At 45.5% G+C, this 17,452-nt stretch overlaps 1 protein-coding gene across 6 annotated transcripts in view; it reads left to right on the forward strand.

Annotated features, from left to right (window-relative positions):
* STK32B (serine/threonine kinase 32B) overlaps positions 1–17,452 on the forward strand; it is a 393,226-nt gene that overhangs the window by 263,560 nt on the left and 112,214 nt on the right. For all 6 annotated transcript variants that reach the window (XM_040488131.1, XM_040488140.1, XM_040488149.1 and 3 more), the window contains one exon: positions 501–674. In XM_040488131.1, coding sequence (XP_040344065.1) covers positions 501–674 — 174 coding nt within the window. The remainder of the gene's footprint in view (positions 1–500; positions 675–17,452) is intronic.

The following is a 17,452-nucleotide window of genomic DNA, read 5'->3' on the forward strand; positions in this document are numbered from 1 at the left end:
TGTTGAATCACTAGATTGGACACCTGAAACTAACACTACACTGTATATTAATCAACCGGAATTTAAATAAAAACTTTAAAAATTTTCTATTCTATTTTTAAAGTTTATTGATTTATTTTGAGAGAGACAAGAGAGAGTGCTCAAGCAGGGCAGAGAGAGAGGGAGACCCAGAATCCGAAGCAGGCTCCAGGCTCCGAGCTGTCAGCACAGAGCCCGACGCGGGGCTCGAGCCCACGAACCGCGAGATCGTGACCTGAGCCGAAGTCGGATGCCCAACCGACTGAGCCCCCCAGGGGCCCCTAAAACATCTTAAAACTTAAAGTCATGTGTTGATGTCTGGCATTGGTTAAAATGCCATTTGTCTGCGAGAGCCCTGTGACTTCGGTGACACCAGTGCCTCTCTGAGCCTCAAGTTACGCTTCTGCAAAACGGGGGCATCGGTCCAGAGGACGTTGGAGCACCTCTGTCCCCTAACCTGCTCTGTCCCTCTGCACTCCTAGGTACTCCTTCCAGGACGAGGAGGACATGTTCATGGTGGTGGACTTGCTCCTGGGCGGAGATCTGCGTTACCACCTGCAGCAGAACGTCCACTTCACGGAGGGGGCGGTGAAGCTGTACATCTGCGAGCTGGCGCTGGCCCTGGAGTATCTGCAGAGGTTCCACATCATCCACAGGTGCCTGGGCTGCCGGAGGGGTGCCTGGGGGCCATGGCCCGCTGGGAGGCCGGGCGGGGCATTTCCTCACCGACGTCTGTCCGAAGGGGCAGCAGGTGGAGCTCAGGAACATCAGAACAGCCTCTTCCCGCCCTGGAAGGCAGCCCACTCCCTTGTCACCTGCATCTGAGGCAACCACCCCGCTGGGGAGAGACGTGGCTGGTAGTTGGCCTTTGCTTCTCCGTTGCAACGTGACTTCAGGAGGCTGGAATGTTCTGGCCCCCCAGTCTCACGTTAGAAAGGTCACGTGGCATTAGTTGGGAGTCTGAGGGAATGTACTGTCTTCCTTTCCATACGTGAAATCGGTGCTGTGCCGCGGGGAGGATTTCTTTCTCCTGGGAACGCCTCGGGGCTGGCCCTGGGCTCTGGGTATAAGCTCTGGGTGTCTGCTCCTTGCTCAGAACCCTTGCTTCCCGCTGCCCGTGCACAGCTCTGCCACTCCAAGCAGGCCGGCAAAGCAAGTTTGTCTGCAGAGGCAGGAGGCCAGCCAGAGGCTTCCCAAAGTGATGGTGTCCCAAGCAAAGTCTTCTCGCTGTTTCCAGAGGAGGGAGCTGGCGTGAGTGGCTCCAGACTTGTTCACCTTGGGTCTTGCGCCGTGCCTCACTGCTCTTCTTATGACATGTGTGATTTTGGAAGACATGGCAAAGAAAGACTTGACCTTCTAGGTAAAAATGGTAGACTAAGCACGCACACACACATACACACACAAACACATCTACAGTGTGTTCCTCCTGGAACTCCAGTAAAACGACAGCAAGAAGATTCGATAAATGACAAACTCACAAAGATGGGGAAGACTAAAGAGGAGACTAGAGAAAAACATGGCGGGGGGAGGTTCTGAAGGAAAACGGAGAGTGGTGGATGATTAGTGTCCAAGAACGTAAATTCCAGGTTGTCACTGGGGACAGCTGAGCGCTGATGGACGCTGAAGAGTGCTCCCTAGGGGCAGGGACTGACCGTCATCAGTATATATGGAAGGAAGAAGGGAAGTAAAAAGGAGGCTAAAGTAAGGTGAACTGTTTGAAAGCCTTTTAGGAAGTATTGAGAACCCAGAGCTGCTTGTCCATTGTGAATAACTCGATGGCTGAGGAATCGTCTGAGTAATTTTGCCCAAGCAGACAAATAATGTTTGCTCCCTAAAGATGCAAAAATTAGCGAGGGTTTGCACTGAAGTACACCAAGCTTACTTGAGTTAGGACATTGTATTGAAAAGAGTGTATTGGGAGACCTGGGTGGCCCAGTCGGTTGAGCGTGTGGCTCTTGATTTTAGCTCAGGTCACGATCTCGCCCTTGGTGAGTTCAAGCCCTGTGTCAGGCTGTGTGCTTGACAACGCGGAGCCTGCTTGGGATTCTATGTTTCCCTCTCTCTCTGCCCGCCCCCCACTCGTGCTCTCTCTGTCTCTCCAAATAAATAAATAAGCTTAGAAGGAAAGAGTATACCAACCAGATGCTAAAATACACAACCTCTCCCCATGCCAGCTGGGCTCCAAGAGTGGCATGTTCAGACCTTCCTCCAGGCAGGAAACTGTGATTTCAGTAAGGGGTGATCCAAGAGCAAAGAGACTTGACTTCACAGCTTCCCCACCACCACTTAGCACGTAGTTCACAGCCAACAAGCCCCACTCATTTGTCGTAAGCTGCCAACTAGGTAACCGATGACCAAGGGTTATAAGACATATGGAAATCTCCTGGCACAAACAGTGAGGTCCAAACAATGAAATGGAAAGAGGAAAAACAAATCTTGGAATAAATAGACACCATGCGAGGAGGAGAAAATAGCAAAATAACCATGGTCAGTATTTCCAGAGGGATAAAAAGATTTTTGCAATTGTATAATAAGAAATGTATATATAATAAGAAACACATAATAAGAATCACCATGTTTATTTAAAATTTGGAAAACATTGGAGCTCTTCTAAATTAAAAATATGACAGTAGAAATGAAAAACTCAAAAGATGCGTTAGAAGACAAAGTTGACATCCCTCATACTATAGAAAGTTGACATCCCTCATAATATAGAAAGATAAATAGAAAATACGAGAGGGGTGCCTGGGTGGCTCAGTTGGTTAAGTGTCTGACTTCGGCTCAGGTTATAATCTCACAGTTTGTGAGTTCAGGTCCCACGTCGGGCTCTGTGCTGACAGCTCGGAGCCTGGAGCCTGCTTACGATTCTTTGTCTCCCTCTCTCTGCCCCTCCCCTTCTCTCTCTCTCTCTCTCTCTCTCTCTCTCTCTCTCTCTCTCTGTGTCTCTCTGTCTCTCAAAAATAAATAAACATTAAAAAATTTAAAAAAATGAAAATACAAGAGGAAATAGAAGAAAATGAGACAACCGTCTGGTAATCCTAACCTCAGATGAGAGAGAGACAAGAGAGAAAACATAGTGGGAGAAATGATCAATGAAGTAATTATTGAATATCTCCTGTACCTGAAAGAGCCAAGTTTCCAGATGGAAAGATGCCCATCAGGACAAACCCCAGGTCCCATAAGCTTCCACAGATGAACAGCAGGCTATAAAGGCTGAGGAATCAGACGTGTTTGGGGTTTATCAGGTGCTAGAAGGCAGCGGACACATGCTCTCAATCAAGTGTGAGGGTGTACATTTCCAGAAGTTCAGGTCTCCAAAAAATGTACCTTACGTTTCCTTTTTCTCAAGGAACTGTCAGAAAAAGGTGGACTCCACTAAAATAAAGGAATAAATCAGGAAGGGGGAAGGAATGGAAAATGTGTGGCTCCAGCAGAGGAGAGAGGCATAGGGAGTCTCCAGGATGGTGATAAAGGGAGGTCCCAGGATGTCGGTTGTGCCCACGGTGTAGACCCTGACCAGTGCTGACTGGAGTGGGTCGAAATACCCTGGGGCAGACTTCTCCAGGAATCATGGGCTGGTGGGATTCCTGATGCCTCTGGATGCCTTGAGAGGAAGTTATTTAGTTGGTGAAACATCTGAAGTTGAATAAATGAGAAGTTTAGGAAAAAGCTCAACAATACATAAAAGACAGTTATTAACTCTAGGGAATGGAGGCATTGTACAGGATGTTGTCTGTTTGTAGCACAGCTTATTACGTGAATTCACTCCATACAATCATAATCCGTGCAGCCCTGAAGGTCAGTCTAACCAGAAATACAACACTCCACTGGGGAATGGCTGGAGGGGAAGATGACCGTGTCTTCTGGGGGCTGGGGGCATGGGGGGGAAGAGTGTTACATCCTCATTTTCCACAGTGGGAGGCCAATAGATGGAGCCTGAAATGCAAAAGTTATCTATTATTTAGAGAAAAGGAGCTATGTCTACCAAAATTGTCACCTGGACAAGATGGATGGATGGATGGATGGATGGATGGATGGATGGATGGACGGACAGACAGAGAGAGATGGGGAGAAAGTGATAGGGGTTGTTTCTATATTAAATCACTTTCAGAACCATTGATTCCTTGGTTATTTGCATCCCTAATTTTGATACAAATGGCTAACGTCACACAACGAACAAGATCAGGAAGGAGGAAGAGGAAGTTATGGTAGTAGTCGTATGTAGTCGTAAAGGGGTTGTTCAGTGTAATGCCGCGTGTTCGCTGCAGGCCCGCTGTCCATTTATGTGGCCATTCATCGGCCTTTGCATGCAGCAACCCTGGCTCCAGACTCTGTGTCTGTAAGCACTGTGCTGTATTTGTTGAGGAAGGTCACCCCATGCCGCCGTCGCCTCTGTGCACCGGCAGGGTTCTTTGAAGGTGCTCAAAGGACCACGTTCTTGGCCGGTCCGTTTTACAAACGTCATTCGTGAATTATCACAGCCGCTGCTGCACTAGTGTGCAAAAGATGATCAGTTGGCCTCGTTTGCCCCAGACACGGAGTCACGTGGACGTTGGTGAGATATGGGTACCAGCCTCCCAGAACAGAGCCAAAGATAGGCAGGAACTGGAACTGTGACATATGAGCGTGATGGTGGGAACCACGTTTTCATTTCAGCCAGTGTTTTTAAGTCACTGTACTTAAAAATCAGATCATCTGCCCTCAGACTCCAGATCTACCCTGGAGAAAAGGAGAGAGCTCACAACTTAGAGAAATGTTTAAAAATCCACCTACCTTACCATTTCTAAAATGGTGGACTTGGCAGGGATTTGAGTCCACTTTTTTCCCTCCTGTGTAATTCAACAAGTCCCTTCATCGTGCGTTCAGACTTGAAATTATGGGCTGTACACGCTGGGCGTAAGGATATATGATAATGCTGTGCAATGTGTTACGTTCATTCAACAGATGAATTTATGAATCTCCTTCTCCTTCCGTGCTAGACATTGCCATCGCCACAGTTTTTTAAGTAAGCTCCCCACCCAGGGTGGGGCTCAAACTCATGACCCTGAGATTAAGAGTCGGCAGATGCGCCGCCTGCCAGCTGAGTCAGCCAGACGCCCCCTGCTGCCATATTTATACAGACAAATGGATGTTGCTTTCTTGAAAGTTGCCACACGTGAAAGTTGTAGAATCATTCTGCCAATGCAGGCCTCGGTTGGATCACCAGAAACTTGTGTCTTCCGTCTTGGTGGCCTTGGGCAAGTTACTGAACTCCAGCTGCTTATTTGGACCTCAGTTTTCAAATCTGTAAAACGGACCTGATGATGCCGACTTCATTGGGCTGTTGTGCAAATTCCATGAGCAAGAGGTCATAAAGCATTTAGCTGTGCCTGGCAACTTGTAGCAGCTTCATTCTCTTTGCTTTGTCTGGAGAACTGACTGTGGAACCTGGTGTTTACTCTTTTCTCATATACTCGGTGGTGACAAATCTCCCACCTTTGAGGATGGCGTTATAGATCTATAGAAAGCACAGGGTATTTCGGAGTATACCCCTTGAGTTTGAAAGTGTCTTGAGTAGGGGAATATCATTTAGTGTTGAAGATAAACCATTGTTCTCAAGCAATTAGAGATCTACTTTTTAGAGTGTATGTGTCGGTCCTTCGTTCTTCACCCAGGAAGATGGCCAGCCCTTGGGAAAAATGATGAGCAGCTCTCCTAGATGGAAGAGGCAACCATTCTGGGGGTCAAATTATTGCAATTCGGGATGGGGACCCACACCAGGGGGCCACACAGTGGCTACGGGAGCCCCGAGGAAGGCACCCAGCCCAGACTGGGATGCAGGGTGGGGCAGGGGACACAGAGGAAGCTGGGGAGGCTTCCTCTGGGACATTCGACTTGTAGTGATTTGAGGACAAGGAGGGATTAGCCCCAAGGAGGAATACAGGAGGCACCGGGCAGAAGCACCCGGATGTGGGAGGCCTGGGCAGAGGCGGGGGCGGGGGTGGGGGGTGGGGGGAGAGCCTGCCCTGCTAAGGTTGGTGAGGAACACACCCTGAGGCCCTTGCTGGTGTCATCCACAGATGGGCTGAAGCTTGGCAGTGACATGGTCCAGCTGGTAATTGAGAATGGCCTTTCTGAAGGCTCCAAAAGCACTTCCCAAGAAGGATCTTCAGCCAGGGAGGGTCACTGGACAAGGTGTCCAGAAGGACCAATCATACAAGATCAAATGAATGGCAAAAGTCACAATGAATCAAGTTTATTGAACTTCTGTATGTCGGTACATATATACATATATACACACATATGCACACACGTGTGTTTATGTGTACGTGTGCATATGTATGCAAATGTGTGTGTTGGATAGATAGATAGATAGATAGATAGATAGAGCACACACAAATATCAGCTTATTTAATCCTGGCATCAATCAAATGGGCTAGGGGCACCTGCGTGGCCCAGTTGGTTAAGCATCTGACTCTTGGTTTCAGCTCAAGTCATGATCTGAGGGCTCGAGTGTTTGAGCCTCGCTTTGGGCTCTGTGCTAACAGCACTCTCTCTCTCCCTCTCTCTCCCTCTCTCTCCCTCTCCCTCTCTCTCCCAAAATAAACTCTTAAAAAATAAAATGGGCTAAGTACTACAACCAGCATTTTGCAGAGAGATTGGGTGATTTGCCCCCTGCCCCCAACTGGAGATGGTGGAACCAGGGTTAAGCCAAGACGGTCTGACCCCAGATCCCATGCTGATCCCCGCCACGCCACTTAAGTGTTCAAATTGCCTTGAACTGCTGACAGCATGCTGATATGAATGAGTGTTCATGCATGTATAAGCGTGAACATAAGCACTTGAGAATCTAACGACAAATGCCCCCAAGGCAGGCTCTGTTCCATGGGTGTGTGAAGCTTCTGGTGGTTGAGCTCCTACCCCCAAGTCACACTGTTAAAAAGCAGCAGGATTGCGGTTCGAAGTTGGAATATGGCTTGTAGTCAGAGTCTCTCTCCGTCACACCTTACTGCCTTCCCAGACGCAAGAGGCAAGCCAAGGTTATGTCCTGACTAACTGATGTCCTGTCTGGGTGACCCCTAGACAGAGCCAGAATAAGGAGCAGACCCTCCCTTCCTCAGAGGGCGTCCCCACCGCCTTTATCCTGTGCCCCATCCTGCTAAGCCCACCGTCCACTTCTTTCCTGGGATGCAATCCCAGCTGGGTGACCGAGTCATTTACCATGTTTCTAGGTAACCAGAGAAGAAACCTGCCTGTCTGCCCACTCCCTGGAGGCAGATATCTTTTCTACCTTGTTCATCTTCGGATTTTCAACACCTGACCCGTTGCCCAGCATGACCATTTACTGACTCAGTGAAGTAATGAAGAAAAGAAGGAAAGACAGACTTCCTTGAAATCACTCGCAAATACAAGTTCCCGTTCGATAAGTCCATCTCCATTCCTTGCTCTGCTTCCTGTAACTTTTCTGCCCGTGGGTCCCTTGACATCTGAGACGCCAGCCTCTCCAAGGTCTCTGCTGGGGCCCAAAGTCGTGGGCCACAGACGTGCAGCTCCTTTGAAATCTCATGTTTGAGGGTAAAAACGTCTTGATGTTTTCCTGTCTACCCCATTATGTAGTCGTGATTCTTTTGATGTATGATAGTTTACTTTTCATCCAAAAAAAAAAAAAAGGAAATGAATAGTAATGGCTTCTTAGAGTCTCCGTGGTCCGTGGTAGGAGCTGTGGCATTCCGTCCATCCACTCGGGGAAAATGAGCCGATTGGAAGGGAACTTGTGGCTCAGGTGAGGGTCAGGTCATCAGGAATCCTCTCCTCTTCTGGCTGTTTTACATCCAATTCTGTGGCACAAATACGAGCCTATGAAGGGCAGCCCTTTGATTGGTGTTTTGACCCAAGAGGTGGTCTAAGTGCTGACCAGCGTGGGTTTGGGGCAACATCTCCAAGCTCCTTTTGGAGAAAATTTTCTCCGGTGGGGTGACTTCTATCAGATTTTGCTCTGCCTGCCTGAAACCCCCAGGACAGGGGGTTTTCCTCCCTTGGGAAGCTCTCCGGATGAAGCGTGGCTGGCCTGTACTGTGCATCCCTGTGCTTTCGGCCCTGATTTTGCCTCGTGTGTAAATGAATGTACAGTCTCACCACTTAGCAGTCCCAGCGATGGCTCACCTCGTCGGGCCCACAGTTGTCCTTCCTCCCAGGACAGGAGTCCCATCAGGTGCTAGAGAAACCTCTCCAGCCTTGCCTTGGAGTTGGGGGCTGAATGGACTCAGCCTTAACAAAATACCTGCTTACTGTCAGATTTTTCCCAGGAATAATTTGTTTGTAAAATTTTTTACTTTGGGAAAAACCTTTTATCTCTAGGACCAATAATAGTTTAATCCTGAAACACCAGAAAGCTTCTTCCTTTAGTTAAACTAGCATTATCAACCCTTTTTGCTACAAGTTGCTTAAAAGTATACAAATACTGATTTTTATAAAATGTATCTTTTTTTGTCACTTCATTGAATACACTGAGGAAATAAAGAAGTGAATCCTTTTTTTTTCAATTTTTGTTTTTACTTATTTGTTTTTGGTGTGGAGTGTAGGGTTACACCCAGATCTTATTTTTTTAATAAGTAATATGTGTAATAAAGTTCAAAAGATTCAAAAGAATGTGCGTGAAAGATAAGGGACAATCCTTCCATCAGTGTGAGCATTTCCACTGATTTAAAGCACATGCCTTGGGGCACTTGGGTGGCTCAGTTAAGCATTCGCTTCTTGGTTTCGGCTCAGGTCATGATCTCACAGTTCGTGAGTTCAAGCCCCACGTTGGGCTCTGCGCTGACAACACAGAGCCTGCTTGGAATTCTCTCTCTCTCTCTCTGACACTCCCAACTCGCTCTCTCTTTTTGAAAATAAAGAAACCATTAAAATAAATCACATGCCTCAAACTCCCTCTTTAAGTTCACCATTCATGTTCGCCACGGACAATTTTATCTTAAAAATATTAGCATGTAAGAAGGCACATACCCATGGGATTTTTGACATTTTGTGTCTTTGGGTGGGAATAAGATGAGAAAGTGAGTCCTTTCCAGGGCGGGGCTTAGAACTGAGCCTTGTTCACATTTATGTGCAGTTAGCATTTAAATGTAGTGGGTAGGGGCGCCTGGGTGGCGCAGTCGGTTAAGCGTCCGACTTCAGCCAGGTCACGATCTCGCGGTCCGTGAGTTCGAGCCCCGCATCAGGCTCTGGGCTGATGGCTCAGAGCCTGGAGCCTGTTTCCGATTCTGTGTCTCCCTCTCTCTCTGCTCCTCCCCCGTTCATGCTCTGTCTCTCTCTGTCCCAAAAATAAATAAACGTTGAAAAAAAAAATTAAAAATAAATAAATAAATAAATAAATAAATAAATAAATAAATGTAGTGGGTAGTCCCCATATTTAGAACATGTCATTGGAAGTTACAAAACAGAAACCAACGTGCTTCTCGGATGCTACTCCCATCATGGCCATCAACATTTGCCAGGCGCTTTGCATGTGCCAGCTCTGTTTAAAGTGCTTTGCAGGTGTGGCCACATCTAATCCCAAAAACAGCCAACTGAAGTGGGTCCCGTTATCAGCTGCCTTATACAGGCGAGACCACTGGGTCTCATGGAGAAAAGTAACTTAACCTGGGAGCAAACAGTAGGTACCCCCTGCCCCGTCACCACACTCTCACTGATAGCCCACTTCTCCACTCATTTACAAGTAAAATCTGTCCACTACCCAAGCTTTCATGAAGGAAACGTCCTGTGACTAACGGATAGAAAGGCGAAACTCTTTGGCTTTTGCTCACACATGCAAATAAAACTTTTACTTTAAGTGACCGTATGCAACCTCCTTCCTCCTTGAAGTTCTTGGCATTCCCTGGCGAGTTGCTTATTTTCTTGTGCGCACGGCACCAGCATCCAGTAGGTTTTGCATGAATTGATGGGGAGAGAAAGTGTGCCCTTAGTTTGCATTGCTTGTGTGTTTATGGTTTAAAAAAAATTTTTTTTTGGTAAATAGACTCACGGTCTTAGGTTTATACCTTCTGAATTCTGTAAAGGTGAACTGAGAATTTGGGAAAATTGCCCATGTGCCTTTCCCAAGAAACTGTTTGCAACATGAGGCTGGGATGATGCTTTTTGTCGGCCAATCCCAGTGAATTGGGAAATCAAGTCTGTCCAAGTGATAGGAATAGAGATTATGCCAAGTGTGGAAATATGGCTGGGCTGCTCATCCCATGTCCTCCTTTGGCAAAGGCTCATAACTCATGTCATGGCAATGTAGGTGAAAGATGGGAAGAGCCAAGATTTTCTGAACCAGTGGCTTCAGGGGCTTTAGTTGAGTTGTGGGCAGTAGACTGCCCTTCTTGGCTCCCAGTTTGGATCATATCTGATGACCAGTGGAGTTTGTAAACAAACAAACCAAGCCTCTGACCTAAGCTTGCCGAGTGGTTGGACGCGGGAAATGTGATTGTGAGGAAGAGAAACCCAGACTCTGCACCTGACCGTAGGGTGAGGGGTCAAGGGCACCCCATGTGTAGGCAGGGTCGTGGTCCCCCACTCACCACCGTGAGGGCTGGCGCTGAGAGGTCTTGTGTCATGTGCCAGGTGCAAACAACCTTGGGCAAGTCCATTACCTCTCTGATTTGAGCTTGTCTCTCTTTTTTTTTTAATTTTTAAATCTTCATTTTTGAAAGAGAGACACAGAATGCATGCAGGGGCGGGGCAAAGAGAGAGGGAGACACAGAATCGGAAGTAGGTTCCAGGCTCTGAGCTGTCAGCACAGAGCCCGACGCAGGGCTTGAACTCACCAATCGTGGGATCATGACCTGAGCTGAAGTCAGACACTTAACGGACTGAGCCACCCAGGTACCCCAGGGCTTGTCTGTGTTAACAGGAGGAGTGATCTCCTCCCACAGGGTTACTGGGAAACTGAAAGATGTGGGGCTCACCTTAAACCCAGGGCAATCATATCTCGAATTACTTAATTGAATTACATCTTAAAAGACCTTATTGCCGAATAAGGTCACATTCACAGGTACCAGGGTTGGGACTTGGATATACCTTCTGGGGGCAGGAGGGCACAGTATAACCGACCGCAGTCACGTTCCAGCTCCAGGCCGCTCCCGTGTGAAGACACCACCTTTCTCTGGGTGACTTCTCCTCGGGGCATCCACGTGAGCTCTGTTCATACTTCAGTGAGGATTTTCCTCAGGCTAATTAATGTGTACAGGGCACCTGCTCCACAAGATGCTTTCAGAATCACCTCTTTCCTGGTTACCTAAAATAGGTCCTGGCACATAGTAGGTATTTATAAGTGTTTATACCTTCAATGAGAGAGTGAGGCCCAAGGAATTGAAAGAACATATCCTGAGACTTGGTTCTTTCTGCCCTGGCAGGCTTTGAAGTACATCGAATCTCTGGTTGACATTCATTGAGTTAGTAAGTACAGTAAAACCTTGGATTGTGAGTAACTTGTTCTTCGAGTGTTCCGCAGGACGAGCAAACATTTCTAATAAATTCTAACTTGATAAACGAGTGGTGTCTTGTAATACGAGTACTACATGATGCCGAATGTCACATGACCACAACTGAGTCAATGATTCTCTCTCTCTCTCTCTCTCTCTCTCTCTCTCTCTCTCTCTCTCACTTACTGTGGGATTGTGGGTGATCATCTCCCATGCTTGGATGCTCAGTCTCAGGTGTGGTGTTTGGCAGAAATCAGTGATTTTTCAGAGCGTTGGAAGGTGCCCACAACTGACACTAGTGTATTTTTTTTTTTTTGGTCACTTCGAAGCACCTGTGGACAGTCCTTTGCTTTTCCAGACAAGAGTGTGCTTAGAAGTGCTTTGCTCCCTTCTAGGTCAGGCTGCCTGCAGATAGAGACCCTTTCCTCTGCTGCCTTATTGCCAGTTACATTAAATGCAGTGTATGACAAGAGTTTATTAATACTGTAGTCAACATCCGCGAGAGCGTAAACAAGGGCCCCCATGCAGAAAGATTCCATTGAGCTAATAGACAGCAGTGATTCCGTTAGTGATGCTGAAAGTCGTCCTACACAGTAACCCTCCTCTCTTGTCTCCCTCACACCAGCCACAAAGGTTTTCAAAGGTAACTGCAGGTCAATTTATTTTTCTTTATATTTTGTATTTTCTTTATTATTTTGTATTGTGTTACAGTATTGGAACCATTTTTATGTGAATATTTTTGGGTTGTGGGACAAATCATCTGAGTTTTCATTTTTTCTTATGGGGAAATTCGCTTTGGTATACAACTGCTTTGGATTACAAGCATGTTTCCAGAACGAATTACGCTCGCAAACCAAGGTTTTACTGTATTTAATTGGCACTTACTGTGTGCGGGACAGCGCGATAGAAACCCTGATACATAAGTATGTGGTCCCTTTCTTCAGAACCCAAATGCTTCTTAATTATGCACTGAGCACCTACTGTGCGCCTCCCCCCTGGCTCACAGCTGGATTAGGTGACAGACGTAAATAATGACCATCTCAGCCAGTGTGGGAAGTGCTCGGTAAGAGCCATGTGGAAAGTGATTCAGAACACAGAGGAGCCAGGATAAAATTTGTCCCTGAGGATCATCCAGACTTTTGGGGGGATGATGGTACCTAGGTTGGGCTTTGCTTTTGGGTATTTCCCAAGACAAAGCATTCTAGAAAAACGTTCTCTGGGAAGTCTGAATCTATATTTGCTGGTGGCAAAAACTGTAACAACCCTTTTGGAATAAGTTTCAAGCACTTTGTGAATATTCATACACTTCAACCCACTGATTTCACTTCTTGGAATGTATGGTATGGCTCCAGTCTGGCCTGCATACGAGGTGTGAGGATATTTAACACAGCACTACTTATGATAATTGATCATTCTAAAATAACCCAAAGGAAAGAAATTGGCTTCGTAAACGGTATACCTCCCCTTTGAAGACTTGAGACGGTTGTGCACCCGTATGTATAACACTAACTGTGAAAACCCTGCAGTACTGGGGAGCCTGGGTGGCTTAGTCGGTAAGTGTCCGACTCCTGATCTCAGCTCAGGCTTTGATCTCAGGGTCGTGAGTTTGAGCCCCGTGTTGGGCTACACACTGGGCATGAAATATACTTTAAAAAAAAGAAAAGAAAATGAAGCAATATTAAAAGCAGTTATTGTTATGATCTTTAGAGAAAATTTATAGCTTATGAAATTGCGTAACACTGTTATCAAACAGAAAAAGATTCGAAGAAGGTTTCCCCTTGTGCTGGCATTGAACGGAGATTTCATCAAATCCCTTTCCTTCTTTTCTCCATTTTGAAATTTTCTGCAATGAACTGGTTACCCTTCTCTTTTTTTTATTTGTATCTGGAATCTTTTTTTTTTAATATGAAATTTATTGTCAGATTGGTTTCCATACAACACCCAGTGCTCATCCCAATAGGTGCCCTCCTCGATGCCCATCACCCACCCACCTCTCCTTCCCACTTTCCGTCAACCCTCAGTTTACTCTCAGTTTTTTTAAGAGCCTCTTATGGTTTGGCTCTCTCCCTCTCTAACTTTTTTTCCCCCTTCCCCTCCCCCATGGTCTTCTGTTAGGTTTCTCAGGATCCACCTAAGAGTGAAAACATATGGTATCTGTCTTTCTCTGTATGGCTTATTTCACTTAGCATAACATTCTCTAGTTCCATCCACATTGCTACAAAAGGCCATATTTCATTCTTTCTCATTGCCACATAGTATTCCATTGTGTATATAAACCACCATTTCTTTATCCGTTGATTAGTTGATAGACATTTAGGCTCTTTCCATAATTTGGCTATTGTTGAAAGTGCTGCTATAAACATTGGGGTACAAGTTCCCCTATACATCAGCACTCCTGTATCCCTTGGGTAAATTCCTAGCAGTGCTATTACTGGGTCATAGGGTAGACCTATTTTTAATAGTTTGAGGAACCTCCACACTGTTTCCCAGAGTGGCTGCACCAGTTTGCGTTGCCACCAACAGTGCAAGAGGGTTCCCGTTTCTGTACATCCTCGCCAGCATCTGTGGTCTCCTGATTTGTTCATTTTAGCCACTCTGACTGGCGTGAGGTGATATCTGAGTGTGGTTTTGATTTGTATTTCCCTGATGAGGAGTGACATTGAGCATCTTTTCATGTGCCTGTTGGCCATCTGGATGTCTTTAGAAAAGTGTCTATTCATGTTTTCTGCCCATTTCTTCACTGGGTTATTTGTTTTTCGGGTGTGGTTTTTGGTGAGTTCTTTATAGATTTTGGATGCTAGCCCTTTGCCTGATATGTCATTTGCAACTATCTTTTCCCATTCCGTTGGTTGCCTTTCAGTTTTGTTGATTGTTTCCTTTGCAGTGCAGAAGCTTTTTCTCTTCATGAGGTCCCAATAGTTCATTTTTGCTTTTAATTCCCTTGCCTTTGGGGATGTGTCCAGTAAGAAATTGCTGCGGCTGAGGTCAGAGAGATTTTTTTTCCTGCTTTCTCCTCTAGGGTTTTGATGGTTTCCTGTCTCATATTCAGGTCCTTTATCCATTTTGAGTTTATTTTTGTGAATGGTATAAGAAAGTGGTCTAGTTTCATTCTTCTGCATGTTGCTGTCCAGTTCTCCCAGCACCATTCGTTAAAGAGACTTTTTTCCATTGGATGTTCTTTCTTGCTTTGTCAAAGATTAGTTGGCCATACTTTTGTGGGTCTAATTCTGGGGTTTCTGTTCTATTCCATTGGTCTCTGTGTCTGTTTTCGTGCCAATACCATGCTGTCTTGATGATTACAGCTTTGTAGTAGAGACTAAAGTCTGGAATTGTGATGCCTCCCGCTTTGGTTTTCTTCTTCAATATTACTTTGGCTATTCGGAATCTTTTGTGGTTCCATACGAATTTTAGGATTGCTTGTTCTAGCTTCGAGAAGAATGCCGGTGCAGTTTTGATTGGGATTGCATGGAATGTGTAGATAGCTTTGGGTAGTATTGACATTTTAACAATATTTATTCTTCCATGAGCACGGAATGTTTTTCCATTTATTTGTGTCTTCTTCAGTTTCCTTCATAAGCTTTCTATAGCTTTCAGCATACAGATCTTTTACATCTTTGGTTAGGTAAACCCCACAGACTCCACCAAAAGTCTGCTAGAACTGATACATGAATTCACCAAGTCGCAGGATACAAAATTAATGTACAGAAATCAGTTGCATTCTTAATACACTAATAATGAAGCAACAGAAAGACGAATAAAAAAACCGATCCCATTCACAATTGCACCAAGAATCATAAAATACCTAGGAATAGAGCTGGTTACCCTTTTAATGAAGAAAATCAAGATGTGAATAACTTTCTCCCTAAAGGGAAGGTGCTTCTCCAACCGGAGCTTTATTTTTTGTTAGTTGTATTTTTATAGCAGCAATGTTTTATTTATGCATACGTCAATCTGTGAATTCAAATGCAGTGTCCCTTTTTCCTATAGAAATTAGTGTATTTTTAATGCTGATTAAAATTATGTTTCATATACATATATTTCCAGTTCTTTGCTGAAAACTACATGATTGAGGAGAGGCAGTATCTTGGAAGGAAAGAAAATACATTTGATAAAAATTCAGAGTTATAGAAATCACTTTAACATCACCCTAAATTTTGGCACTTTGTGCTTGGACTCAGCTCTGTCCCGTGTCATGTCTGTCACCCATGCGCGTTGGATTGGACTGCCCAGTTTGGAGTCCTGACGCCACCACTCATGCCAGCTGTAAGAGCTCAGAAAAATTCATCTCATCACGCTTCAGTTTTGTCACCTTCAAAATTGGCTTACATGGAAATGGAATGAACGAGCCATTTAGAACTCCTGACATAGTGCCTGTCTGGCACACTCCAAGCCTTCGGTGAGATCCATAGTAAAACAATAATGACCAATAAGCCTACGATAAAACCGATAGGACCTGTTTTTGTCGGTCTAAATGTCCTCCCAACCCTTCCCTGCCGTCACTGTGCCAAGAACAACCTGCCATCCTCCTCAGGTCCAAGAGGGCCCACATCAGCCGTGCCTCTTCATTACCGTGGTACTGGGGTCGTAGCAACTGGAACGAAATCTTCCGATGGAAAAAACTGGAAGGCATGCAGAAGAGTCACTTGGGATGGAAATTCCAATTCAATTTCAGGAGTAACCTGGTTATTTCCGGGCACGGAGCTTGGTTTGCCTTCTGTTACAGGCCAGCATTGTGAGAATTTATGGCTCCGTGATGATATAAAAGTGATGTACGAGAGAATCTAATTTATCCCTTAAAGGGACTCTTCCATCTGCTGGGTGTAAATTGCTCCTGCAGTTGGGCAGAGAGTGTTTATGTTCGATAATAAATTTTTGAAATAAGGACCTGGGTCTCAACTTAACGTCAGAGAAACTGGAATGAAATCTGGGAGCAGAATATGAAAGCAGAAAGCAAGCCTCCAAATGGATTCAATAAATCAGAGGCTGTTTTACAGAAGAAGTTCAAAACCAATTCAATGAATGCAGTGTCAGGAAACCGGGTCAGCATCGTTGGAAATGTCAGCACGCAGCAAAAACACGAAGATTTCTGAAGCCTTGTTCCCATGCTGTTCCCCTCAGCTCTGAATCCCTTCCCTAACTGGTATCCTTCATTCAGTCAGTCAAAAAACAGTACCAGAAAAAGGTCAGAGCCTGGGCATTAAGGACAGAAACAAAACTCTCAAGAAGCCTCAGTCCTATGGGAGGAGCACATTGTTATTAGTAAGAATAGTTAGCATGTTTGGGACCTCACCACCATGTTCCAGGATATGTGTACGTATGCATATATGTATATGTACAAGCACACATATACACACATATGTACACACAGTTGCCAGTGCATGGATCTTATTACAACTCAGTGTAGTCCCTCTCCCCTTTTACACATGAGGAAAAGACAGGGGTGGGAAAGATATGAATCATAAGAGAGATAGGTGGGGACACAACGCAATAGTTCTGAGAAGTGGGAGATCACGTATGCTTTATGCCTTGCTCGGGTTTGGGGAGGAAATGGGCTTTGAAGTCTGAACAGCATTTTAACAATAGGGACAGATGGTGGAGAGCATGTTTCCAGGAGGACTTAACACAGAAAACAGGTTGGTTTACTTCAAGTCTCTTTGTGCAGGACCTTGAGTGCAAGATTATTAAATGTGGGCTCTATCTTGTGACGGTTACCACAAGGGTTGTTGAAATCATTCCTTAATGTTATGTGGGGATTGAGATAAGGAAAGACGAAAGGAAGATGGTGCAGATTTTCCATATTTACAGGTTGGTGTGGCATTACTCCTTTGTGCTAAACCTGACAACTATGCAGTCACCACAGGTATTCATTCATCCATCCATCCATCAGTCCATCCATCCATCCATGAGTCCGTCCATCCATCAGTCCTTCCTTCCTTCCTTCCTTCCTTCCTTCCTTCCATCCATCCATCAGTCCATCCATCCATCCATCC

Source organism: Herpailurus yagouaroundi, unplaced genomic scaffold, assembly GCF_014898765.1.
Source record: "Herpailurus yagouaroundi ecotype Mexico unplaced genomic scaffold, PumYag 28, whole genome shotgun sequence".
Lineage (NCBI taxonomy): Eukaryota > Metazoa > Chordata > Mammalia > Carnivora > Felidae > Herpailurus > Herpailurus yagouaroundi.